Raw genomic sequence first — 27,919 nt, forward strand, 5'->3', positions numbered from 1 at the left:
AAGCACACACATGATGATTTACATGTGAAGCTGTCAACAAAAATGGGGATTTCATACACTGTATTGAATCGCTGAGAGAGGGTCTAATACGATTGTCAGTGGGGCAATTAAGATTACCCTGGTAGGTATAGGCACAGCCAGCTCATTCAGGGACCACAGGACGCAGAAGCTGGCCACCGTCACTGGGTAGCCTAATAGAAAAAAAAAATGCCAACTATAGTTTAAGGACAGCGCTGAATCTGAAGGAGAAAACAGGAACACCGATGGAGAGAAGTAGGCAGAAATTTTTCAGGAATCCCGGTGGCCAAGAGCAGGACAGAAGAGGAGCCCGTTTCGGTCTGGTGCAGACGTCATTGGCTCGGAAGCTCTGCCCGCACGCGATTGGTTCCCGGCGGCACGGCCCCGCCCCCTCCCCGCCCCGGGCTCGCCTCGCCGCCCGTCCACGAGCAGCCTGGCGGTTCGCTTCTTCCTCCTCTTCCTCCGTCCCCTGGACCGCGTCCACGGCCACCGCCGCGACCGAGGAGCCCTTCCCTTTCCACGGTCTTCTCCCGAAGAAGGAGACCGAGACCGGGGCTGCCTCCTTCCTGTGCCGCTACCCGGGCGCGGGCTGCTCGTCGCCGACCTGGACACGGGGGTCGATCCCGGGGCCCCGGGCATGCAGGTGAGAAGTTTAAAATACTGTTTTAGAGTCCTAAATAACATTCAATGTCTGACAGGAGGAGTTTATGCTAGGTCTATACTGACAAATTGTCCGAAGAGAAAATATGTTGGATATTTAGATACAACATAAATAATCAATAAAATATGGAAACCAAATGTAAGATCATCATGTGGTTTTGCTCACTCAGATTCTAAATATGAGCAGCTTTTTTAAAAATTTTTTTTAATTCAGCAAGGAGCTTAGCACGGTTGTTTCCTTACCTGATGAATTAATTTTGTAGCTCTGTATATACATCATTAAGGTAAGAAAGAAAATAGAAATTAAAAAAAAAAAAAAGACTAGAACAGGAGGCTGACCTGGCCATTTGGGATGCCAACTGGGATCTAAGTAGACGATCAGGGACAAAAATGAGAACTTTGAGGGACAGAGCCAGTTGTCTCCTCCTTCGTTAACGTCCTTAGGCCAAGTCCTTTTTCTGTCACAGCTTCTGGGTGTCTTCAGAGTAGAGGGCGGGGCTGGGTGTGCCGACAGATTGAGGAGAGTAATCCTGTAGATGATGAAATTAGCAAGCATTCGGGCACCTGGTTGGTGCCCACTGCGCCATTAATAACAAAGTCCTGGAAGCTGTGGGTGTTTCAGAGATAGAGCGGTAGGATGGTAGGATGGCGGGAAGACTGAGATCGTGGATGTTTTTTATGACCAGATAAAACTTGGTCGAGGCCATGTCCACAAAAGCAATTGTAGATGCCGCTCTTATCTCAGCACTGTTCTGAGCTTCACTTTCCCAAACTTACCCACCAGAAGCAAACCTAGAATCATGTATTTGTTCAGAACCAAGTCAGTTCGCTTTTGAGTAAATCTCCAAAAATTTGAATTCTATTGCAAGCCTTTCAACCCTCCGCCCCCCAACTTTGACCTTTGGGCGTGGCCTCAGCACCACCTTTCACTCCGTGCTTCCCTCTTGAGCATTTGGTTTCCATCTCTTCTAGGCACCTAGATGTTGCAGGTCCTAATGCTTGCCTTTGCCTGTGGTCCTTAATTTGCCCAAAAGCTTCCATAGTCACCTGCAAACTCCTGCTTCACCTTTTAAGACATTACTGATCTCATTCAGCCTTTGCCAGGTGTTTAGCTCTACTGTTAAGGTCTGTGGCTGTAGACACGAGTAAGGCCAGTAACTTCCGGCTAACAGTGATTGTCGTTTTTCTCCCTTTTGTTCTCTTAAGTTGTAAGTATTCCTCATAGTGCTTACATTTTTCCTGGTTACGATTCTTGGAACGCGTATATCAAATTTATTTGGTATCAAATCTGCTAGTAATAATACGCATTTTGTTGAAAAAGACGTGCATGCATAATAGGGAACTGTCCTCTTAGAAAAAAAAACAATTTGCAGTAAATGGATACAAATAACTCCATGAAAGTTTTTTTTGTTTGTTTGGTATTTGATTCAGGGTTTCTCTGTGTAATAGCCCTGGCTGTCCTGGAACTAGCTCTGTAGACCAGGCTGGTCTCGATCTCACAGAGATCCGCCTGCCTCTGCCTCCTGAGTGCTGGGATTAAAGGTGTGCTCCAGCATGCAGCTCAAAAAAAGTATTTTTAATGTGCCCACTCACTAAAATATTAATAAGTAATCCAACATATGTAATTGATTTTATTTTAGTCTTAGTGACTGTCATTTATTTGGGTTTAGTTTCTGCAAGCTGAGCTTTGTGTTCTTAGGGCTTTTCTTGACTACTTCCTTAAACTCTTACTGTCTTGGATTATTATCTCTGCTCGTCTGTTATCTGAACTGCTTTCTAGAAACAGGGATCCTAATGAATTGATCGTGCTCTCGGAATAAAGGTTACTGAGTAGTAATCACATACTTAAATGTACATTTTTGTTGGGAGCAGTGAGACCCCAGATCCTGAATTTCTTGTTTTCCCCTGATCTGAGTGCCTACAGCTGCTCTGAGCACGAGACCTTCAGGAGTTCCTGATGGCAGGAGAGTGGTTTCTGGTGGATTTGGCTGGGGCGTGGCTGTCTCTATATAATCTGCCCCTCAACACAATAAAGGGGGCATTCTTGGGGAATTCAAGGATGACCCGTGTCGCTGTCTCTCTGTCTGTGTGTGTCTGTGTATTTTAACCTCCAGCCTCCTTGCCCAAAGCTCAGGAACTGGGTGCCAGTGCACAGAGCGCAGACACGGGGGCGCGGTACGCGGCAGATTTTCAATTTCTTCCGTTGAAATTTCAAGTAAATACTATTTTTTCTTTGTTTAGTGAACATTTGTTTTTGATGGTTAGCAAGCCTTTCGCCTCTTGTTCTGGTCTTAACACATGGTTAATGAATGGCTCCTGCCCATACCATTTAATGCTCCATAATAGGTACAGTGGAGAAATGAACAACTTGTATTCCTGACATTTAGGGGAAATGGTAGGCGATTTCTTTTTATTTAGTTAGTATCCAGGAAACGTTTCCCAGTCACCCCCTCAAGGTTATTACTGTGACTTTCCCCATAATTCCAGTTTCCAGGCTTGCCAGCCCTCATCCACGCACCTCTCCTTCCTTAAAGACGGACTGCGTATTTCCTCTATTAGTAGTTGAGTTTCCTTCTTATCCCAAGCCTCTACTGCAAAATTCTCATATGATTTTGCCTTTATTTTTTTTTATTTTTATTTTTTTAAATTTATTTAACATTTCCACCTCCTCCCATCCTCCCTTTTCTCTCCCCCTTCCCCCACTCCTCCTCCCCCTCGCTCTCCAGTCCTAAGAGAAGTCAGGGTACCCTGCCTTGTGGGAAGTCCAAGCCCCCCCCCCATCCAGGTCTAGGAAGGTGAGCATCCAAACAGACTAGGCCCTTAAAAAGCCAGTACATGCAGTAGAATCAAAATCCAGTGCCATTGTCCTTGGCTTCTCAGTCAGCCCTCATTGTCAGCCACATTCAGAGACTCCGGTTTGATCACATGCTCCATCAGTCCCAGTCCAGCTGGCCTTGGTGAGCTCCCATTAGATCAGACACCCCTTGTGGTCCTGACTTCCTTGCTCATATTCTCCCTCCTTCTGTTCTCCACCTGGACCCTGGGAGCTCAGTCCGTTGCTCTGATGTGGGTCTCTGTCTCTATCTCCATCCATTGCTGGATGAAGGATCTATGGTGATATGCAAGATATTCATCAGTGTGTCTATGGGAGAAGGCCAGTTCAGGCACCCTCTCCTCTGCTGCCTACAGACCTAGTTGGGGAAATCCCCTTGGACACCTGGGAACCCCTCTAGAGCCAAGACTAGCCAACCCTAAAATGGCTCCCTTATTAGGATAACTTCTTCCCTGCTCCCATATCCACCCTTCTTCCATCTCAATTATCCCATTCCCCCAAGCTCTCCCCAATCCTCCCCTTCTCTTTCCCCATCTCCCCTTTCCTCCAACCCACCCCACCTCCCTACTCCCAACTTTTGCCCGGCGATCTTGTCAACTACCAATAACCAGGAGGACAACTATATGTTTTTCTTTGGGTTCACCTTCTTATTTAGCTTCTCTAGGATCACAAACTATTGCTCAATGTCCTTTGTTTATAGCTAGAATCCACTTATGAGTGAGTACATACCATATTCATCTTTTGGGGTCTGGGTTATCTCAATAAAGTGTTTTCTATTTCCATCCATTTGCATGCAAAATTCAAGATGTCATTGTTTTTTACCACTGAGTAGAACTCTAAAGTGTATATGTGCCACACCTTCTTTATCCATTCTTCTATTGAGGGGGACCTAGGTTGTTTCCAGGTTTTGGCTATTACAAATAGTGCTGCTATGAACATACTTGAACAAATGCTTTTGTAGTATGATTGGGCATCTCTTGGGTATATTCCCAAGAGTGGAATTGCTGGGTCCTGAGGTAGGTTCACTCCCAGTTTCCTGATAAACTGCCACACTGATTTCCAAAGGGGTTGCACAAGTTTGCATTGCCAGCAACAATGGATGAGTGTTCCCCTTACTCCACATCCTCTCCAGCATAGGCTATCATTGGTGTTTTTTATTTTAGCCATTCTGACAGGTATAAGATGGTATCTCAAAGATGTTTTGATTTTCCTGATCACTAAGGAGGTTGAACATGACCTTAAGTGTCTTTTGGCCATTTGAACTTCTGTTGAGAATTCTCTGTTCAGTTCAGTACCTCATTTTTTTAATTGGGTTAATTAGAGTTTTAATGTCTAGTTTCTTGAGTTCTTTATATATTTTGGAGATCAGATCTTTGTCTGATGCGGGGTTGATGAAGATCTTCTCCCATTCATTAGGTTGCTTTTTTGTCGTAATGACAGTGTCCTTTGCATTACAGAAGCTTCTCAGTTTCAGGAGGGCCCATTTATTTGTTGTTGCTCTTATTGTCTGTGCTACTGGGGTTATATGTAGGAAGTGGTCTCCTGTGTCCATGTGTTGCATACTACTTCCCACTTTCTCTTCTCTCAGGTTCAGTGTGGTCAGATTTATGTTGAGGTCTTTAGTCCATTTGGACTTGAGTTTTGTGCATGGTGATAGATATGGATCTATTTTCATTCTTCTACATGTTGAAATCCAGTTATGCCAGCACCATTTATTAAAGATGCTTTCTTTCTTCTATTGTATAATTTTAGCTCCTTTGTCGAAAATCAGGTGTTCATAGGTTTGTGGGTTAATATCTGGGTCTTCGATTCAATCCCATTGATCTACTTCTCTGTTTTTATGCCAATACCAAGCTGTTTTCATTACTGTAGCTCTGTAATAGAGTTTGAAGTCAGGAATGGTAATGCCTCCGGAAGTACTTTTATTGTATAGAATTGTTTTGGCTATCCTGTTTTTTTCTTTTTTTGTTTTTCCATATAAAGTCAATTATTGTTCTCTCAAGGTCTATGAAGAATTTTGTTGGGATTTTGATGGGGATTGCATTGAATCTATAGATTGCTTTTGGTATAATTGCCATTTTTACTATGTTGATCCTCCCAATGCAAGAGCAAGGAAGATCCTTCCATTTTCTGGTATGCTCTTCAATTTCTTTCTTAAAAGATTTAAAGTTCTTGTCAAATAGATCTTTTACTTCCTTGGTTAGAGTTACCCCAAGATATTTTATGCTATTTGTGGCTATCTTGAAAGGTAATGCTTCTCTGCTTCTTTATCCTTTGTGTATAGGAGGGCAACTGATTTTTTGGAGTTGATCGTGTATCCTGACACATTACTAAAGGTGTTTATCAGCTGAAGGAGTTCTTTGGTAGAGTTTTTGGGTTTGCTCATGTACACTATCATATCATCTGCAAATAACGAAAGTTTAACTTCTTCCTTTCCAATTTGAATCCCCTTGATCTCCTTATGTTGTCTTATTGCTATTGCTAGAACTTCAACCACTATATTGAAGAAGTATGGAGAGAGAGGACAGCCTTGTCGTGTTCCTGAGTTTAGTGGAATGGCTTTGAGTTTCTCTCCATTTAAGTTGATGTTAGCTGTTGGCTTGCTGTATATAGCTTTTTATTATATTTAGGTATGAACCCTGTATCCCTAATCTCTCCAAAACCTTTATCATAAAGGGGTATTGAATTTTGTCAAATACTTTTTCAGCATCTAATGAAATGATCATATGTTTTTTTTCTTTAAGTTTATTTATATGATGGATTGCATTGATAGATTTGAGTATGTTGAACCAGCCCTGCATCTCTGGGATGAAGCCTACTTGATCATAATGTATAATTTTTTTTGATGTGTTCTTGGATTCAGTTTGCCAGTATTTTATTGAGAATTTTTGCGTCGATGTTCATGAGTGAGATTGGCCTGTAATTCTCTTTCTTGGTTGAGTCTTTGTGTGGTTTTGGTATCAGGGTAACTGTAGCTTCATAAAAGGAATTTGGCAATGACTCTTCTGTTTCTAGTTTGTGAAATACATTAAGGAGTATAGGTATTAGCTCTTCTTGGAAGTTCTGGTAGAATTCTGCCTTGAAACCATCTGGTCCTGGGCTTTGTTTTGGTAGGGAGGTTTTCGATAACAGCTTCTAATTCTTCGCGACTTACAGGTCTATTTAAATTGTTCACCTGGTCTTGATTTAATTTTGGTATATGGTACTTATCTAAAAAATATCCATTTCTTTTACATTTTCCAATTTTGTGGCATACAGGCTTTTGTAATAAGATCTGATGATTCTCTGAATTTCCTCTGTATCTGTGGTTATATCCGCCTTTTCATTTCTGATCTTATTAACTTGCATGTTTTGTCTCTGCCATTTGATTAGTTTGGATAGGGGTTTATCAGTCTTGTTGATTTTCTCCAAGAACCAGCTTTTTGTTTCATTGATTCTTTGGATTGTTTTCTGTGTTTCTATTTTGTTAATTTCAGTCCTCAGTTTGATTATTTCCAGTCTTCTACTCCTGGGTGAGTCTGCTTCTTTTTTTTCTAGAGCTTTCAGGTGTGCTATTAAGTCTCTAATGTGTGATCTCTCCGTTTTCTATATGTGGGCACTTAGTGCTATGAACTTTCCTCTTAGCACTGCTTTCATAGTGTCCCATAGGTTTGAGTATGTTGTGTCTTTATTTTCATTGAATTCAAGGAAGACTTCAATTTCTTTATTTCTTCTTTGACCCAGGGGTGGTTCAGTAGTTGACTGTTCAGTTTCCATGAGTTTGTGGGCTTTCTGGGGGTAGAATTGTTGTTGAATTCTAACTTTATTCCATGGTGATCCAATGATAGTACACAGGTGGTTACTACAATTTCTTTGTATTTATGGATGTTTGCTTTGTTACCAATTACGAGATCAATTTTTGAGAAGGTTCTGTGAGATGCTGAGAATAAGTTATATTCTTTTCTGTTTGGGTGGAATGTTCTATAGATGTCTGTTAAGTCCATTTGGTTCATTACATCTGTTCTCTTATTTCTCTGTTAAGTTTCTGTCTGGTTGACCTGTCCATTGGTGAGAGCGGAGTGTTGAAATCTCCTACTATTAGAGTGTGGGGTTTGATGTATTCTTTGAGTTCTAGTAATGTTTCTTTTACATATGTGGGTGCTTTTATATTAGGGGCGTAGATATTCAGGATTGAGACTTCCACCTGATGAATTGTTCCTGTTATGAAAATAAAGTGTCCTTCTCCATCTCTTCTGATTGATATTAGTTTGAAGTCAATTTTGTTAGATATTAGTGTAGCCACACCCGCTTGTTTCTTTGGGCCATTTGATTGGAAAACCTTTTCCCAACCCTTTACTCTGAGGTAGTGTCTGTCTTTGAGGTTGAGGTGTGTTTCTTGTAAACAGCAGAATGCTGGATCCTGTTTTTGTATCCATTCTCTTAACCTGTGCCTTTTTATAGGTAAGTTGAGTCCATTGATATTAAGTGATATTAATGACCAGTGGTTGCTAACTCCGGTTATTTTTTGGTGGTAGTGTTTGTGTGTTTCCCTTCTTTGAGTTGTGCTGGTGGAGGGGGTTGTTAGATGCTTGTGTTATTATGGGTGTTGTTTGCTTCTTTGGTTCGTGGCTTTCCTTCTAGTATTTTCTGTAAGGCTGGGTTTGTGGCTATGTATTGTTTAAATCTGTTTTTGTCCTGGAATATCTTGTTTTCTCCATCAATGGTGAATGCAAGCTTTGCTGGATATAGTAGTCTGGGCTTGCATCCATGGTCTCTTAGTGTCTGTAGCACATCTATCCAAGACCTTCTGGCTTTCATGGTTTCCATTGAGAAGTCAGGTGTAATTCTGATAGGTTTCCCTTTATGTGTTACTTGACCTTTTTCCCTTGTAGCTCTTAATATTCTTCTTTATTCTCTATGTTTTGTGTTTTGATTATTATATGGCAAGGGGATGCTTTTTTGATCCAGTCTATTTGGTGTTCTGTATGCTTCTTGTACCTTCATAGGAATATCCTTCATTAGGTTGGGAAAGTTTTCTTCTATAATTTTGTTGAATATATTTTCTGGGCCTTTGAGTTGTAATTCTTCTACCCCTTTTATTCTTAGGTTTGGTCTTTTCACAGTGTCCCAGATTTCCTGGATGTTTTGTGTTAAGAATTTGTTGGATTTGTTATTTTCTTTAATCAATGAGTTTATTTCCTCTATAGTATTTTCGGTGTCTGAGATTCTTTCTTTCTTATGCTTGTCTCTGTAGTTCCTGCTTGATTACCCAGATTTTCCATATCCAGCCTTCCCTCGGTTTGTGTTTTCTTCCTTACCTCCATTTCATTTTTCAAGTCTTGAACTGTTTCCATTACCTGTTTGATTGCTTTATCTTGGTTTTCTTGGGTATCTTTGAGAGATTTATTCATTTCTTCTACCTTTTTGTCTTCTCCATACACAGCGCTGAACTGACACCATCAAGTGGTGTAGCCTCGCTGTGAAAATATAACAAGTGCTAAATGGGAAGGTGGCATTCATTTACATTTTGGTACAATCCACAGGGAAAAAAAATCAAGTTACAGACAGCATTAATGTGGAAGCCACTGTGTTGCTCTGAATGTTCCTGGCCTCCACAAACTCATAGGGGCTGGCACTATTGTGTGTGGCTTTGTTTGAGTGGGTATGGCCTTGTTGGAGGAAGTGTGTCACTGTGGGGGAGGGCTTTGAGGTTTCCTATGCTCAGGATACCAAGTGTCTCCAGCTGACTTCCTGTGACCTGCATGTAGCCAGCACATCTGTTTGCCATCATGCTCCCCACCATGATAATGGACTGAACCTCTGAAACTAAGCCGCCCCAATTAAATGTTTTCCTTATAAGAAGAGTTGCGGTGGATGTGGTGTCTCTTCACAGCAATAAAAACTCTAAGATAGCCCTAAACCCAACATCACCAGAATAAACTCAGGAGAACGGTGGCTAGCCTACGAAAGAACCAAAAAAAAAAAAAAAAAAAAAAAAAACTACCATCCACAGTAACTTAGGGGTTAGTCCCATTTCTTAAGTTCTCTTGACAGTGCAAATTTCTCTTCTTTCTCAATAAAACTAGCGAAGGGCTGGCCGGCCACATAGCGCTGCAGTTTCAGCATGCAGGAGGGCTAGCGTTCAACTCCCACATTCCCAAGGAAGGAAAAGGACAACACTCTTTGGCGCAGCGGGGAGCAGTACTCCAGGCAGCAGAAAGAATCCTTGAAGCGAATATATTGCAAGGAAGCAGGCAGAGCTGGCATGGGGAGTGCAGAGAGGGAGAAAGGAAAATAGCAGAGGGCAAACTCTTACAAGTGTTGCTGCTCTAAACGGGAACAGATTTTCCTCTGAAGGAATCACTCTGGGCATGGACTGCTAAATCTTGGCCAGGATGTTAACCTCTTTGGAACAGGAAAGATAACTAATAACGTCCGCCTTCCACAAAATCAGAAGCCATGCATCTCAAGGATGCTTAGCAGACAGTAGGATGGTAGCATTCAGTGTGTGTGTGTGTGTTTGAGGGCACACGGGTAGGTCAGACGACAACTTTTGGGAATTAGTTCTCACTGTCCACATTGTTGGGGCAGGGTCTCTCTGGTTGCTCTCTGTCCCACAAGCTCCTATTCTCATCCCTGAACACCGTAGGAGGGACACCATCACCCGGCTTGAGGGCTTTGCTTGTGGGGACTAGTAGGGACTATAAGTGTTAAATAAACACACAACACAGAATTTTTTCTTGGAAACTTGTTCCTTGTCCCGCCAATACTGTTTAGCGGATTTGAGAAACCAGGCATTTAGTCTGTGTAGCTCGAGAAACAGAAGTGAAAAGTAAAAGGTTACGCCAGTTGCTTGTGTTCCAACCAACAATTGCTTTATTTCCTTTAGGACAAGCGTCTCACGGAGCCCAGCTGCCTTTGAACTTACCGTGTTGCCGCCAAGCACGACCCTGGACTGCTCCTCTGCCTCTGAGGGCCAGAATTGCAGATGGTACCCACCACACCTGGTTCTGAACTCCGTGCACACGAGGTAGGCACGCCATCCGCGGAGATCCAGCCCCAGCTTACCCAATATGTATAATTCTGTTAGATGCTGACTGAAGTAACTTCCGACACAGAACCCCAATCTCTGTCCTCCAGTCTGCTGTTCAGAGAACTCTGTACGTGGTGGTTCATAGAGACTACATACAGAATGCACAGTAGGATTCCGAGACCTAAATTTATCAGTCATCAATAGTTAGCCTTATCATTACTACTCAATGGCATGAAATGAAATTTTTTAGAAGGTAAAATCTCAATTGTTAGAATAGAATGTATGGGGCTGGAGAGACGGCTCCACAGTTAAGAGCATTGTCTGTTCTTCCAGTGGTCCCAGGTTCAATTCCCAGCACCCGCATGGCAGCTCACACCTGTCTAACTCCAGTTCTCGAGGACCTGACACCCTCACACAGACACTCCTGCAGGCAAAACACCAGCGAACACACGCACAAACAAAATTTTAAAAAGGATTTATTTATATATAGATATATACAGAATACAAGATGCATTTCCTAATTATATACAAATTCTGCTTCTCAGAAAGTTGAATATGCAGTATAAAGAGGGGTAAGAACTCCTAAAAAAGTCTCCGTTGTATTTTAACCTTCAATCTCAACACTGGACTAGTTCTAGAATCAATCATACATTACAGCATTTCCACAAAAGCTCTTTTTATTGAAACAGTATATCTAGCAAATGTTTTGATCTGAGATTCAACAACATGCAATGACATAAAATATCTTGAAACTTTATCAACTCTTTACTTCAAATGTCCAGCTTCTGCAGTCTGTAGTTGTCTGGGATGCACATGTTACTGTGTGAACGTGATAAGATGACCGCTTCTCTCCACTGGGAAGCCAGATGCACTGACTGTTTTTCCTTGGAGTGCTGGGCTTCGAATTAAGCGCAGGCCCAAGGCTCACACTCTAAAACTAACATACTCACAAATGAATGTGAAATGAAGCGACTCATTGTCTTCCTACCATAACAACATCTTAATTAGTTGTGTTAGGTGTTGGCTGTGAGTAATTACATCACCGTAAGAATCCAAATCTGCTTCTCCTTTAGTAAGCTCCCTCCTTTACTGTGTATGTGGACAGCAATGACACTGTCCAGAAATGCAGGAACTATTCCCTGCAGAGACTGTATGTTCACACTTGAACTGTCAGGCTGAGGATGTAGCTCGGTGGTAGAGCACTTGCTTGCTTAGCATGGTACCAGACCTGGGTCCGATAGACTGCACAAGAAAATAAGTAGATAAAACAGCTCTACTCATGCTGATTCTCAGCAGTGGACTCTGCAATGCCTCGAGGACAACATCTGTCTCCCACACAGGAGCTTAGCAGACACTAAATGGAAAAATAACGTTCGGTTCCAACTGTCTCAGAGACTCTGTCCGTTTCAGCACTGGGAATAATTTTCTGTAGAACGCTGAAGGGAGGTAACAGAGTACTCTGCACACCCTCATGGGAATGGTAACACTGCAAATATTCCAGAGATGAGAGCAGTGTTTTGGTTTCTAAAGGCTTGTGGCTCGAATCTGGGGCCTCGTGCGTACAGTAATCAGGCACTGTACAGCTGAGCCCCACTCCAGCCTCAACGCTATGGCTGTGAGGACAGCTGGCAGTGGGACGGCACCATCTGGAAAGTCTCACTAGAAGACACGGTCCCCGCACCTCTCTCGGTCCGCGGCTTATATGACACAGTAGGTGTACAGAAGCCTCTGAGCCATGGCCGTGTTCCCGCTGCTCTGATAAATGAGAGACATGTTGTAGGCAATGTCTCTCCGAAGGTCTAACTGGTCAGCTTCTATGCCCTAGGAGAAAAGACAATGAGTATTTTATTTCCAACTGTCAACCATGACAGTATTATGACAAGCTTCTGTAATTTTCCAAAATGACTTAAAAATCATATAATACTAAAAACAAAATACCTTGGACCTGCAGACCTACACTGATTCAGGAGTATAGTCACAGTTTTGTCAAATGTCTAAGCAACTGAAAAGCCTTCCAGTCGCAGTAGAACAGACAAATTCTGAGTCAGTAAATGGCACCACAAGCGGTCGGGAGCCCCACTGAGAGCTTGTCAAGAGTTCCTAGCAGGGGTCTGAAAACTTGGGCAGTTCCCTTGCTGTATTCAAAGTTCACTTTCACTGATGGAGGCCAAAATAAACGCTGCTGCTCACAGTGTGTGAGGAATTAAAGTGTCAAACTTTAAAAACTATGTTGACAGTGGCCTCTGTCTGTGTGAGGAGGCTGGGCAAGCGTGGCAGCCCAAGGTCAGACCTCCAGAACTCGCCTCTGCAGTGCACAAGGGCTCACAACAGACAGATGGCAAGGCCCAACGCGAGGCTGGTCTCGGGACTCCACACACATGCTTTGGTATACATGCGCTTGCAATCACATGAACCCCCACATACAAAAAAGGGCTGTTTGGTTGTTCTCCTGAAACGGGTTGTTGTGGAACTCAGAATTGAACAGTATACACTGATACTCGGGATTCACAACTGGCAGCTCCTACTGGAAGACACAGGAACTACCTCTGCATAACTGAAAAGGGTGCACAGGGTCACAACCGCATGTGCACAGGGTCAGACGGTTGTTGATCAGACCACAAGGCCAGGATGCCACAGCTTCCTGCTGCTAAGCCTAAATATAAATACATTACAGAAAATAATAAGATATTTCTGTGGCCTGAGATGGCCTTTGGCTTGAGATCTTGCTTGGTTTCCCATGAGATTGTTGATATGTATCACTACACCTGACCCCAAACATAAATTATACTATATACACTATGTCTAGACCTTCAGATTACAGAGCAGAGTGTGGAAGCCATGTGCACGTTACCTCTACCACGAGCGGAGGGAGTGCCAGAGCCTTCTGGTAATAGTGGATTGCAAGGTGAGTCAGTCCCAGCTGATGGAGGCCACGGCCCAAATTGTAAAAGGATTCCTGGCAAGGCCCACGTATGCTGAGGTATCGATTAAGGAAGGAGAAGCCCTACCGAAAAGAAAAGGACGGTTGAGCGTGTTCACCTTGGATCGCTGCCCACACAAGGGCGGCACACTGAAGAAGTCCGCGCATGTCAGAGTCTAGTTATACACCACCAATGTGCCATTGACGCAGGGAACCATGCTACAGACAAGGGGGACCTCATAAAACTGAAAAGCCTCTGCATAGCTGTACATCTGACGGAAGATTAACAACTAGAATATTAAAAAAAGAAAGTCAAAAGACACACACCACCCATTCAAAACCTGAGTCTAGGACCTGAACAGAGAGTTCTCAAAAGAAAAGAAGAATGGCCAAGAGATAACCCATCACAAAAAAATGAGAGGATGCAAGAAAAAAGAGACCCTCCATTCACTACTGGAGGACTGGAAACTTGCGCATCCACTATGGAAATCAGTGTGTAGAATTCTCAAGCTAAAAATAAAACCTCCCATGCGCTCTAGCTACTGCTCCACAGATGACTGCTGCTCAGAAAAGCTGGGGATGGGCACAACCTAAACGCCCTACAACGACAAATGAGGAAGAAATGACACACACACGATAGAATGCTACTCGGCTGTAAGGAAAATGGAACCAGGACCTCTGCAGGTCAGTGTGTGGACCCAGAAAAGATCTTAGTGAGGTAACCCAGACCCAAAGACAAGCTCCTAACTCCACACCCTCAGAAATGAGCACAGGGCCTGGAGCAACTACAGAAATTGGGAGAGGCAGGCGGATCTCTGTGAGTTCGAGACCAGCCTGGTCTACAGAGCTAGTTCCAGGACAGGCTCCAAAACCACAGAGAAACCTTGTCTCGAAAAAACCAAAAAAAAAAAAAAAAAAAAAAAAAAGAAATTGGGAAAATAAAGTGAGACCACTGCTAGATGAGGGGACGGTGGTGAGAAGAGAGGAGGGATGAACGGCAGGCACCGGCGATCTGACCAGGGCGATACAGGAGGGAAGAGGACCAACAAGCACCAGTGAAAGAGCCACAAGAAAACACACTATCTGCCTTTTAAAACAACTGTAATGCATGTAATTCTCTCTCTCTATGATTTTAATGGATTTATCTGGTCTGCCTTCAAAGGGCCAGAGACTAAAAACCCCGATACCAGATAAGAAGTCCTCCTTTGAGCTGTCGGCCCAGACTACTCAGGAGACTCCCAAAGCATACAGCCTATTGCTGCTGCCCGCAGTTGACCCCAAAATGGAAGGACAGTCCCTATTGGTAAAGACACCATGTACTTGAGAAACAGGCCTTGACACCCTGAGCTGGAAGACCACTGTCCCCTCCCTGAGGACTGGGTTTCATGGCACCAGAAGGCACCATGCAAGCTTCCAAAGGAGGGAGGCAACCACCATTCCTACAGCTATGATACTAGGAATCATATCTATGTCCACCAAGGCTTGAGAACCCTGAAGGGGCACACCTCGGTCGTCACTCCCCGCTCTCTACCTGTACTTAAGATCCGCCTGACAAGAGGAAAGCCATGCCTGGTACTGGAAACCTAGCCAGCTACTCATGGCTATTAGAGGAGGATCTACAACCACTCCTTTAGTAAGCCAGCACGATTCCTAACCAGATGAGTCGTCTTCCCGCTTCGTCAAGGAGCATTTTCTTTGCAACAGACAGAGACCACTAGGAAAAACCTCCACCAATTAAAATGCAGAGTGGAGCCCAGTCCCAGTGAAAACATCTACAAAAAACTACCAAGGCTCAGGGAACATTGTGGAAGAGCAAGGTGAAAGACTGTAAGATCTCCAATTTAACCGCTGGCTTCTACACACACACACACACACACACACACACACACACACACACACACACGTGTGGCTTCACCTGCACAGATGTGAGCAGGCACACAAAACTAATCAAATGAGTCCTTAGGACCTCAGACAGGAGCCTCCAGAGAGCATAAAAGGACCCAATTCAAAATCCTGTAGATTCTACCTATAGCCACTGTGATCTTACTGCACATGGTCACTACCCTGCTAAATCCTGCAGATTCTCCTACAGCTGCAGCGATCTTACTGCACATGCTCACTACCTGCTGGAAATCAGCGTTCATCTTCAGTGTGACATTATGCTGAGTCCCATGAATCTGGGGCACAGGAATCAGTGCTGAGCGTTCCCAACACTTTTATCAAGCAGGCATTACTTTTGAAATAGGTTTTCCGAAAGGCATTACACACATGCACTCACGTGCGGGAGTCTACTGAGTTACCTGCACAGTCAGAGCGTGTCTCTTGAGCACATACTTCTGAGACGCCATGTGAATGAAGGTGAGGCCGATGCAGAGGTTGTACAGAGGCTCGCTGGGATAGGCACGGAAGGCTTGCACATACTGCCCTGGAGAGAGAGTGAGGCCAGACCATGACATGGTGACAACAGAGCTCCCGCTTCCTCATCGCTCACATGTTTTTAAATGTATGCAGATCCTATCATCAGCTTAAACCTGACAGCAATGTACACCACTATTAGAAGTACCCTCGTAAGTATATCTTGATGATAGAGTAACTTGAGCCAAGATAGACATTTCTACATAGAATAATACTTCTAAAATAATTTAGCAGTATGATAATCTATGACCTTAAATCTGTTTTCAAAGTAAAGGGAGAATGTGTGTGGTGTGTGACGGTGTTCATGTGGGCATGTGCATGTGTGCACACGGTTGCCAGGTGATGACTTCTAACCCTAAGCAGGAATACCTGCTGACCTTAGACCTACCTGACCTCTAAAGAAAAATAACAAAACTTTCTCACGATTATTATTTGTACTTAGAAGCACTCTTACATAGCAGACTTTGTTTTAAAGATTTCTTTTTATATTAACTCACTGAATGTCCAAAATTATCTCTACGATAGGTTCTTAGGTGTGTTTAAGGACTGCTCTGCATGGGAAAGAGGCTATTTGATTTGAAAGCCTGGCCCTTGACCCCATGCCGACAATCAGGTGTCAGCACACTTACCAAGTGCGTGTTTGAAGCTCCCAGATACAAATGCGTTGTGTCCATTTAGAACGCACAGAGCATGATTTTCTGGGTTTTTCAGCATCAGACGGAGGCAGAAGCGATGATGTCTTACGTCTTGGGAGTGCATGGTGACTTGATTGAAGATATTCCATAGCTGGGGTTTGTTGACATTTTCCATCACCATCACCCTGCAACAGCAGGATGGAAACGAGAGGGAAAGAATGTAGAAATCAGCAAGTTTAATAAAAACCCTTACTGCTGTCCACCAGTAAGGAAAAGCAAAGCTTCTTATATGATGAGAGATCTTGTTCCCTAGAAAATACTGCTTAAGGTAGCATTTATCTTGTTTTTGATGTTGAAAAACATCTCTTAATGTAAAACGTCTAGCAGCTTGCTGTACCTGCCTTCCAGCTTCCTGTCGCTAGAGAACCGTAAGCAGTGACTGATAAACACAGCGCTCCAGGCACTGTGAAAGGCTTTAGATACGATAAGCCATTTAACCCTAACGACAGTAGGATGCCCTTTTATAAATGGGATCCTGGAAGGAGAGGTTAAACCACTAGCCTGATGTCACAAACCAGGAAATGTCAGGGGGCCCCGAACCTGAGAACTCCAGCTGTAAAGTTCACCTAAGAATCAGCAGTGAACTGAGCCACGGGCCACAGGAGCATCGGGAACAAAACAGCTTATTAATTTCTGATGTAGGAGCCTAAGTTAAGTAAGTACACAGGTGGTGTCGGAAAACAGACTTAAAATACGACTGAGGGGTGGAGATGGCTCAGTGGTTAAGCGCACCATCAGCTTTGGCAGAGAATCAAGTTCCCAGCACCCACCTGCTGGCTGCCAGCCATGTGTAACTCCAGTTCCAGGGGATCTGGTGCCCTCTTCTGAGCTCCGTGAGCTCCTGCACAGTGGTGCACAGACATACACTCAGGCACACACACATACACATGAGTATTTCTGAAATATGATTTAAGACTGGAAAGTCACCTGATATAGTCATACGCCTTTCTGAAATTTTTGTCCAGAATAGCAGCAGACAGACCAAAGTACTCCAGCTCCTTGCGCTTCTGCCTGTCATCATAGAATGAGTAGTACTCCAGTGAGGAGTCCACGAGCAGTTCGGCTTCCTGGAACCGGGCTAAGTCACTCAAGGTGTAGATGGCCTTCAAGAGAAGGTTCCACCAGTCATCTTTGGGCAAGACGCTCGTGAGCACAGCAAATATTGCTAGAACGAGACAAGGGAAACCAATCAGGACATGTCAGCTGCAGAAACAGCAGTCCTGAGTCCTAACCTGCTGATACCCGACAAAGACAAGAAGAGTGGCTGCTTGTGTCGACTCCTTCAGTCCTGCGTCCCTCAGTTCTGAATGACCAACAACCTAGCATGGCAGTCAACTCTCATGACTGCAGTCACTAACCCCACATGCCGTTGCTGGTCTCAGCTCAGATGCACTTGGGGGAATGAGCATCTTCTCCGTGGATGCCCACGGTCTTCTAAGTTTTTTTGTTTGTTTTTTTGTTTTTCGAGACAGGGTTTCTCTGTGGTTTTGGAGCCTATCCTGGAACTAGCTCTTGTAGACCAGGCTGGTCTCGAACTCACAGAGATCTGCCTGCCTCTGCCTCCCAAGTGCTGGGATTAAAGGCGTGCGCCACCACCGCCCGGCTCCACAGTCTTCTAAGTACACAGAGTGCACACAGCCTTCTGATCTTTGGAAAGTGACTGCCACACTGTACAGATTTGGGTTTTTTTGGTCTTTTTCAAATCTCAATTTTCTCTGCCTTAAAATTTCACTTTGCCTTTAACATCTTTTTCATTTGTCCATTTATATTAGTCTCCTTAAAAAATTACATTAAAAACTAGCAAGGCAGACACGGTAGTGCACACCTGTAAGTCTCAGCACTCGGGATGATGAAGTGGGAGGGTGCTAAGAGTTTAAGGCCAGCCTGAGCTGCATGGCAAGTTTAAGACAAGCCAAAGCAATTTACAAGGAGGGAGAGCAGGGAGGAAGGAGAGAAGGCAAACAGAGAAAGAAAAAAGAGAGTAAGAGGGAAGAAGAGGAGAAGAGTGGGGGAGGGGAGAAGAGGGGACAAAGGACTTGGGCTGGTGAACGCAGCTCAGTAGCAGAGGGCTTGCCTAGCATGCGTTGGTCCCTCAGTTCAATCCCTAACACTGAAAAAGAAAAACGGATGGAGGGGGAGAGGAAAAGAAAGGCAAAAAGATTTGTATTGTCTGAGCTACCAACTATTCTTCTGGTAATCTATGTTAAACAATGAAAACATGGACAGATCTATATATGAAGATGCTTACTTTACAGTACTATCCGTACACCAGAATATAAAGAAATAACCTGATATAGTATAGACTGCTATCCAGTGGACTAGTGTGCATTCTCCACACCAGCTACAGAGAGAGCAAACTAACCTAAGAAAATTCTGTGTGAAAATACAGAGTGCAGAGCTGCATGCAGGATGAGAGGACCTTTGGTAGAACCTGCCCAGCATGTGCAAGGTCCGGGTTGACCCCAGCCCTACAAAGATGCATGCTACATAAAGACATCCAGTCAGATGCCATCACCACTAAGATGAAATTAGTTACTAAACTAAGAAAAGCCAGCAGACCTGAAATGAGGAAGGAAAAAGCTAGGTTTTACATGCAGAAAAATAATTTAGGGAAACATGTCCAAACTACATGCCACAAGAAGCTTCTGGAGTAAACCCAGAATCCACGAAATGAGGAGACAGAAGGGCTCACAGGCAGCTAGAGCCTAGGTCGTGGGCATCTGAGCGCTCCTGACTCCATCTTCTTGGACTCCAGTGCTGGTCCTAACAGTTAGTCAATGCTGTGTTAGCTAAAATGAAGTCACCCCCAGACTGCCGTCTCCGGTCTCTAACGATCTTTCTCTGCGTAACCACTGCACTCAACACCCCAGCACTGTATGTCTTTAAAGTCCCGTGACTTGGAGGGCCGCTGACATTCACCTGCAGAGAGTTCCTGTGATCGCTACCTTTGTCATAAAAGGATTTAACACAACAGAAGCAATGTGATCACAGTCACGGGACATCTAATCTTCACAGGATAATTTTCTTCGTAAAAGGTCAAAACTGTATCACTTTATGTTTTTCAGAGAAGCATCCAGTGGATATTTTGCTTTTAATATTTAAAAGTATCTGCAGTTGTCTTCTAACAATGAGTTGGTTATTCCTGGCAGACTGAGATTACAATTTTCATTTCCTCTAGGTGGTTATCAGGCTTTACCTCGGTCTTTTTCAATTCAGTCAAGTTTTATGTAAAACAAATGAAGCAATTACCTTTTGCATCATAATTTGATGTTTCCTGCTCATTGTTGTCTGATATTTTATCTCTTGACACTTTAATAAGGTAGAGATGCCTTTCTCCAGATTTGGAACTGGATATCAAACAAACTTGGGCTCTGTTCATTGCGACCTGAATAAAAGATGATGAGCTGCTTCTTAGCCAATAACTTAGTAAGATTGACGACCCACGAGTACCACAAACCAGGCTGAAAGCACGCCAGCAAATGACTCCACATTTTAAATGCCTACAAGTAGAATGAATTGATCTATTTTTCTTATCAAAGGAATTTCTGTCACTACAGAAACATTATCAGGGGACACTGTCAGTTCACTATGACATGCAGAGCAGGAGCGGGAGAGGAAATGCATGTCGCTTCCCTGCAAAAACAGACTCACACACCTTAAATCCCAGCACTCGGGAGGCAGAGGCAGGCGGATCTCTGTGAGTTCGAGACCAGCCCGGTCTACAAGAGCTAGTTCCAGGACAGGCTCCAAAGCCACAGGGAAACCCTGTCTCAACAACAAAAGACCCAGAATGGATGTGCAAACATGCACAACATTTTCACAAAATGACCATGTTAGTACATACATACATACATACATGCATGCATACATACTATACTGTCTAGGGGGCTAATAATCGGTAATTCTTGAGTTCCCTTATTTCAAGATAAGTTAACTTAAAGATTTTTTCAGTCTTTCTACAATCAAGCTTATATTACCAATCTTGGGGCTGGATATAGCTCAATAGGAGAGTACTTACCTAACACATGCAAGGCTCTGGAGTAAATCCCTGTTATAAAAGAATTTCTAGTCTTATATCACTAATTTCTAAGTCTTGTATTCACCAGCTTTTCCCTTTAAACTGTTTAATACAGAGCTGTCATTCTGTTTGAACGTTTTTAAGATGAGCATTCTGAATGTTCCCCACCTTCAGAAGCATGGCCAGCATGGTTAGTAAGGTGTCCAGGTAACCGTACATTTTCCCTTGAGAGAATAACAGCGTAGACCGGTGAAGCAGCAGCTTCAGTTCCTAGAGAAGCAAGCACACGACAGGACTGCTGAGATGAAGCTGACGAAAATGGTTTTATTTGAAGAAATAAGGGTTTGTTTTTTTTTTTTTTTTTTTAAGAAACTAGACTCTACGAACATTTGTTTTATGATAAAATCAAAACCTATTACTTTAGGAGCTATAATTTATACTTAATAAAAATGACTAAAACTTAAGGCGAAACTGTTTTCAAAACCACTCAGTTTGGAGGCTAGGGAAATGGAGACCCCAGAACCCAGCACAGGGCACAGAGGCAGAGGCTCGCTGACCAGCCATAGCGATGAGAGCTTCACGTTTAGTGAGACTGTGTCAACACACACACATATGTGGGGAGACCTAGGAAAGATACCTGACATCTGCCTCTGACCTCCAACATGCAACATCCACACTACTACATACAACACATGCCATCTGCCTGACCTCCCAACATGCAACATCCACACTACTACATACAACACATGCCATCTGCCTGACCTCCAAACACGCACATCCACACTACTACATACAACACACATGCCATCTGCCTGACCTCCAAACACGCACATCCACACTACTACATACAACACACATGCCATCTGCCTGACCTCCAAACACGCACATCCACACTACTACATACAACACACGTCATCTGCCTCTGACCTCCAAACACGCACATCCACACTACTACATACAACACACGTCATCTGCCTGACCTCCAAACACGCACATCCACACTACATACAACACACATGCCATCTGCCTCTGACCTCCAAACACGCACATCCACACTACTACATACAACACACGTCATCTGCCTGACCTCCAAACACGCACATCCACACTACTACATACAACACACATGCCATCTGCCTGACCTCCAAGCAGACACACACTCATGCTACTAATACATACAACACACATGTCAAAACAAATCCCACTAAATGAACACACTAAGCAATAGCTGTAAAAACCGAGGCAGAGGTTCTTGAGCTGGGCAAACTGAGCAGAAAGCCCAGAGGCATGACCGACCTGCTGTGCGGCATTCGCATCCTGGGCTAACGTGTCCGGGTCATACATCGGCTCCAGAGCTTCCAGGGCTTTCTCAGGACGACCCAGCTGCTGCTGGAGGATGGAAAGTGAGATTCTTGCATCCAAGTGGAGTGGGGCCAGATCAACCACTTTGCTGTAGCTCTCGGCAGCGCGCTCCATGTAGCCCAAGGCCTTCAAACATTCTAGGATGGTAAAATAAAGATGTCTAATTCTCAAGTTATAAACTGGACAAAACTATTGCTTTTCAAATTTAATTAGTAATTTATTTTATTTTACTTTCTGAGACAGAGTCTCACTATGTAGTATAGACTGATCTCAAATTTGCAACCTTCTCGCCCCAGCCTCCGAGCTTGAGTACCCATTCACAAAAGAACTGTTAGAGCAACAGAAGAAAACTATAATATGAATATATATTGTTCGTACTTATTTTTCCTTGTCTAAAAATTTATTCTTTATTATAATTTATTTATTATAAACGATATACCCCGACTATAGCCTCCCTCCTACTCTGTTAACTGATCGATCAACTGGCCATTCTACTGATCTCTTCCCTGGTGGTAAAGGTCAAAGCCAGAGCCTTATGCATACAAGGCAAGCACTCTATGGGGTGAGCTAGACGCCAGGCCTGGCCTCAGAACTAAACTGCCTCAAGGATGCAGTCAGAGTCTAGATTCAACTTGATGAGTCTTTCCTCACTGGGTGCTGTTTTTAGCAATCCCCATGTCCTCACTGGCATTTTGAATGTTATATAGTAACAAACACGCTGGTCATACCACAGGAAACATCTTTTTTTTTTTTAATTGAGAAAAGGAGAAAAGAAAAAAAAAAAAACAAGTTTCCACCTCCTCCCAGCCTCCCATTTCCCTCCCCCTCCTCCCACCCTTCTCCCCCTCCCCCCACTCCTTTCCCCCTCCCTCTCCAGTCCAAAGAGCAGTCAGGGTTCCCTGCCCTGTGGTAAGTCCTAGGTCTTCCCCCCTCCGTCCATTTCTAGGAAGGTGAACATCCAAACTGGCTAGGCTCCCACAAAGCCAGCACATTAAGTAGGTTCAAAACCTCGTGCCATTGTCCTTGGGTTCTCATCAGCCCTCATTGTTCGCCATGCTCAGAGAGTCCAGTTTTATCCCATGCTTTTTCAGTCACAGTCCAGCTGGCCTTGGTGAGCTCCCAATAGATCAGCTTAACATGCCGAGAGTTCAAGATCAGAGAGCCGCCTTAATCGACAGACTTGCTTGTTATGGCACAGTGATTGCTGACAGCATTAACTGTCGATGTATCTTAGATTAGGATTTTATAAAATCCAGGGTACTGGCAACAGTAAGCTAGCTCCCTCCTCTCACACGGCATCACGAGCCCATGGAAAGGTGACTCCCCAATCCTCACCTCACTCTACTCCCCCATAACTGATGGAGGAAGGTCATTGGCTAATAAAGGAACTGCCTTGGCCCATTTTATTGGTTAGAAGATAGGTGGGAGGAGTAAACAGAACACTGGGAGGAAGAGGAAGTGAGCTCAGACTCCACAGCTCTCCTCTCGGGAGCAGATGCCTCAGAGAGACGCCATGCCCCGCTCCTGGGCAGACACACGCCATGAAGCTCCGACCCAGGATGGACTAGGCTAGAATCTTTCCCGGTAAGACCGGTTCTCACAGATTATTAGAGATGGGTTGATCGGGATGTGAGAATTAGCCTGTAAGGGCTAGAGCTAAAGGGCCAAGCAGTGTTTAAATGAATACAGTTTGTGTGTTGTTATTTTGGAGCATAAGCTAGCCAGGCTGCCGGGGTGCTGGGGATGCAGCCCCGCCGCCCATATTACTACACATAACCAGTTCACTCACACTGTTACTGGGTTCCCTAGTTTTGGAGACCCCCAATATCAACCACCTCTCACTTTCCCATTCCACTCAACAGGAGTCCTCAGCAGGAAACCCCTCGCCATCCACCCCGCTCAGTCATCTGAACTCGGAGGCATGCTCTGAGAGCCTGTCTTCTCTCCTGTCCTCTCTGCTCTGAGAGTCTGTCTTCTCTCCTGTCCTCTCTGCTCTGAGAGCCTGTCTTCTCTCCTGTCCTCTCTGCTCTGAGAGCCTGTCTTCTCTCCTGTCCTCTCTGCTCTGAGAGTCTGTCTTCTGTCCTCTCTGCTCTGAGAGCCTGTCTTCTCTCCTGTCCTCTCTGCTCTGAGAGTCTGTCTTCTCTCCTGTCCTCTCTGTTCTAGCAGCTCCACCACATCCCCTCAGATGACCCCCAAAGTGTCCTCCTCAAACGTCTCCTGGCCACTGCGCCGGCTAACTCTCGAGAACCAACTAGAACGGAAGCATGAATGGACCGGCATGATGGCATCGCCTGCTCGTTGTCCCAGTTAGCTCACGCGACACCACAGCTATCAAATCCTTCAATGGGCTTCCCTGATGTTTAGATGACCAAAGCTTTAATTCCCACTGCAACTCAGCTGACTGACACAATTCACTAACTTCAAGCTGCATGGCTTCAAAATGGAAAAAGCAGTGATCAACATAATCAGGATGAGAAAGGATTTCCAAGCGCCTACTGCTGATCACGGGGCAGCCCCAGTGCACCACGGCTCCTTTACAAACCCCACAAAGGTGGCTTGGTTTAAAGGAATTATCACATTCATGTCTACTCTTCAAAATAGAAAAATATTCTCTTTTTTGCTTGTCTGTTTTTGGTTTTAGAGACAAGGTTTCTCTGTAGCTTTGGAGCCTGTCCTGGAACTAGCTCTTGTAGACCAGGCTGGCCTCAAACTCACAGAGATCTGCCTGCCTCTGCCTCCCAAGTGCTGGGACTAAGAGGCATGCACCACCATCACTTGGCGAAAAAATGTTCTCTTAATAATGAGATTTTTCCTAGATCCCACCTGTGATGTGAGCTGTGTTCTTAGAGGCCAACTATTTCTTCTCCAGTTACAGAGGACTTGCTTCTCTCAATACCTGTTACAGCTTTCTAACATTAAATGAAAACTGTTCTGTTGATGTCTTTTTGTTTTTCTTTTGGGGTTTTGTTTTGCTTGTCTGTTTGTTTGAGACAGGGTCTCACGATGTAGCCCTGGCTGGCCTAGAGTCAACTTGTAGACCAGGCTGGCCTCAAATGCAGAGAAGTCCGCCTGCCTTTGTTCCCCAGGTGTGCACCCCCAGGCCCAGCATTTAATCTTTTTTACTTAGGACATCCTAGCAGATTATCTTCTATTTTTGTATGTCTGGGAGATCTGGTTGCTTTCTTAAGTGGTTTTCTCTACTCTGAATAACTTATTTTCGGACTACTATGGATTTAATCACAATAAAATAAAATGATTAATAGGTTAATCTTGAGTACGGGGACTCAAATAGCATGGAAAAGCACATCAACTATTTTATCTCCGAATAACATTAAACATACATTTATAAAAACTAAAAATAGTGTTGTTCCTATCTGATAATACAGTTCTATAATGCGTGATTACGGCAAGTGAAGAACAGGTGTTTAAGGGGCACGTCAGCTTTCTTATGTTATCACCCTCGGATTTCCCGCAAAGTCAACGTCATTAGGCAAATTTACTGTCCTCTAGAGAGAACACTGTGGCTTTGATGTCACCCACGTCAGGAGCGGTGGCTCAAAGGTGCTGACACTTGGTAATCTAGCAAGACGACCGCAGTACAAACCAGTCTCCCAGCTACACAAACTCAGAACTACAGGCACGGATATTCTACGTTATAATGTGTTGGGAATGGAGGCTGAAACAGCTTCCTCCGCAGCTGAAGCGTTACCTGCATGCCGAAGCCAAACCACTGCAAGGTTGTATCTTTCAGAGCAGACCAGCGCGCTGAGCAGGGGAAGTGCAGAATTGTATTCACCCACATCCAGAAAAGCTTCAGCCACATCCAGATAGAGGTCACCCATATCTTCAGGATTCTGTTCCACCAGTGTTGTCAAGAGAGGCTAAACGCCAAATAAAACCAGAGGTTAAGCACTCATTGTAAATAACCACGTTATCAGCTACATGACATAAGCCAAAAAAGCAGCAAGGACTAACAAAAACAGCTTACTGCTCATTTCTCTGTTTCTGTTAAAAAGATCCAGACTCCTCACTCATCGCTGCGTGGGCCTATTAAAGGGCCAGCGGCCAGGAAGTGAGCTCACTGGGGAGTGTTCTCTAAATAGCCCATCAAGTCTGTGCCGCGGGCTCCCTGCAACTGTTGGGAGTCTGAAGAGCCACTCCCTCGGCTCCTACTCAGACAGCACCTTCTCAGGGGATCCCTACGGCTCTCTCCCCTTCCTCCATTCTGTAGATTTCTTTTTCTTCAGAACACTTTACCACCCGATAACTTACATATTTTATGAATGTATTTAATCGCTTAAAACAAATGATCTACCAGAGAAGGGAAGGTTTGTTTTACTCAATACCTTATCCACAGGTCAACAAAGCAGATGCCCAATACATTTTTTATTCAATGAAATACTTGTTCCATAGTCAGAAACAGAGAGCAGATATGGCAATATAGACTGCCTAGGGGCTAACCACAACTTCTAATCTCGTTCTCATTTTAAAAGAAAATTATTCCAGGGCTGGAGAAATGGCTCAGCGGTTAAGAGCACTGACTGCTCTTCTAGAGGATCTGGGTTCAATTCCCAGCACCCACATGGCAGCTCACAATTGTCTGAAAATCCAGTTCCAGGGGATCTGACACCTTCAGACCAATGTACATGAAATAAAGATAAATAAATCAAAAAATTAAAAAAAAAAGAAAATTATTCCAAGTCCAATTCCAAAACGCTCTGCTTTTATGAGTCCTTCCTATGGAAGTAATGTGACATTTACTGTGCCCTCCCCGTCACTAAGAAATGTGAAAATCTAAGATCTCGTTGTAATTTCTAGTCATCTGCCGGAGACCGTGGGCTCGACAGGAAGGATCTTACGGTACTTCTGCGGAGGGTGTGGCCCCCGTGCTACTTACGTTGAGTGGCTCGAGGATGTTGAGATGCACCAGGCAGACCATCAGCTTCACCGTGATGTCTATGGGCACACTCTCAGGGATAGAACAGGTGACGGTCTCAGCAGCTGGGGACCAACAGACAAGGCGCTCATTCCTACCTGCAAGCTCGCATGCAAAGCCACCTAAGGCAGCTTCAGCCTGTACACAAGATGCCGTTTCCACAGCTCTAGGGGAGACCCAGTCAGTGCTCACTCTCGACAGCACGGTCAGCGGCTTCTTACCTCTTCCAGTCTGTCTGTGTCTGTACTCATCCTGCCTTTTTCCTAGTATCGACTTAGCCCAGACATAAAAATTCCCATACCTTTTACCAGACTGCAGAGGATTAAAAGATAAAAAATGACCAGGATGTATGAAACCTCTCTTTTTAAATTCTTGAGTTCAAAAGCTTCACTTTAGACTTTACTCTAGAGAGGTTATAAAAAGGGTCACTTTTCTGCTTTCTAAAACTTTATTATAGCAAGACAACTTTTAAAGTTCCAGGAAATTAAAGGACTTCTAATCTATATTTATTTCATATTTACTTCAAATTACAAGTCAGTTTGCTTCCATTTCCTAAACTGCATGATATTAATGATGTGCCTTTAATAGTAGGCTCAAATGTAAGTTACTGGCAAATTAAGTAATCTTATCTGTTTTACAGAATTTGCCATTAATTAATAGTCTGAGTTACCCAGTCATAGGAACATGGTTTCACTGTGAGACTGTAGTTATGGGTAAACAACATCATACTTAGCCCCAAAAATATAATTTTAGAAGAAAGAAAGTATAAACCAAAAAATATGGCTAATCTAAGCATGGTGACACAATTCTGGCCCCTGGAGTTTGAGGCTAGCAAGAGCTACATAGCAAGAACCTGTCTTATATAAAGACAGAAAAAAGAAAATAAAGGAAAAAAGGAGAAGGAAGGAAGGAAAAAGATAAAGAATGACTGTAAACTCTTTTTCTTCTAATGATAAATAGGAGCTGAATATGGTGATGCACAACTCCCAGCATCTGAAGACTGAGGCAGGAGGATTGCCATGAGTTTGAGGCCAGCCAGGACTACATGGT

At 43.9% G+C, this 27,919-nt stretch overlaps 1 protein-coding gene and 1 long non-coding RNA gene across 3 annotated transcripts in view; one reads left to right on the forward strand and one right to left on the reverse strand.

Annotated features, from left to right (window-relative positions):
- Positions 1-507: 507 nt before the first annotated feature.
- On the forward strand, positions 508-27,880 carry LOC121459105. Its single transcript, XR_005975908.1, has 3 exons — positions 508-661; positions 10,380-10,520; positions 27,830-27,880. It is a non-coding gene; the product is annotated as an uncharacterized LOC121459105 (long non-coding RNA).
- The window catches only part of Gtf3c3 (general transcription factor IIIC subunit 3), a 31,634-nt gene continuing 14,704 nt past the window's right edge, over positions 10,990-27,919 (reverse strand). Inside the window, exons 9-18 of one of the 2 annotated variants that reach the window (XM_041668625.1) lie at positions 26,831-26,934; positions 25,643-25,814; positions 21,868-22,070; positions 20,740-20,841; positions 19,803-19,938; positions 17,481-17,718; positions 16,488-16,678; positions 15,744-15,868; positions 13,375-13,527; positions 10,990-12,344 (exon numbers count right to left, since the gene is read on the reverse strand). In XM_041668625.1, the coding sequence (XP_041524559.1) occupies positions 12,222-12,344; positions 13,375-13,527; positions 15,744-15,868; positions 16,488-16,678; positions 17,481-17,718; positions 19,803-19,938; positions 20,740-20,841; positions 21,868-22,070; positions 25,643-25,814; positions 26,831-26,934 (1,547 nt within the window). In that variant the 3' untranslated portion in view covers positions 10,990-12,221. Of the gene's footprint in view, positions 12,345-13,374; positions 13,528-15,743; positions 15,869-16,487; positions 16,679-17,480; positions 17,719-19,802; positions 19,939-20,739; positions 20,842-21,867; positions 22,071-25,642; positions 25,815-26,830; positions 26,935-27,919 lie in introns of those variants that run through there. The other variant, XR_005975907.1, reaches the window with a different exon arrangement.

This window comes from Microtus oregoni, unplaced genomic scaffold (assembly GCF_018167655.1).
Source record: "Microtus oregoni isolate MIOR12 unplaced genomic scaffold, Mior012 000018F_ref0000195, whole genome shotgun sequence".
Taxonomy (NCBI): Eukaryota; Metazoa; Chordata; class Mammalia; order Rodentia; family Cricetidae; genus Microtus; species Microtus oregoni.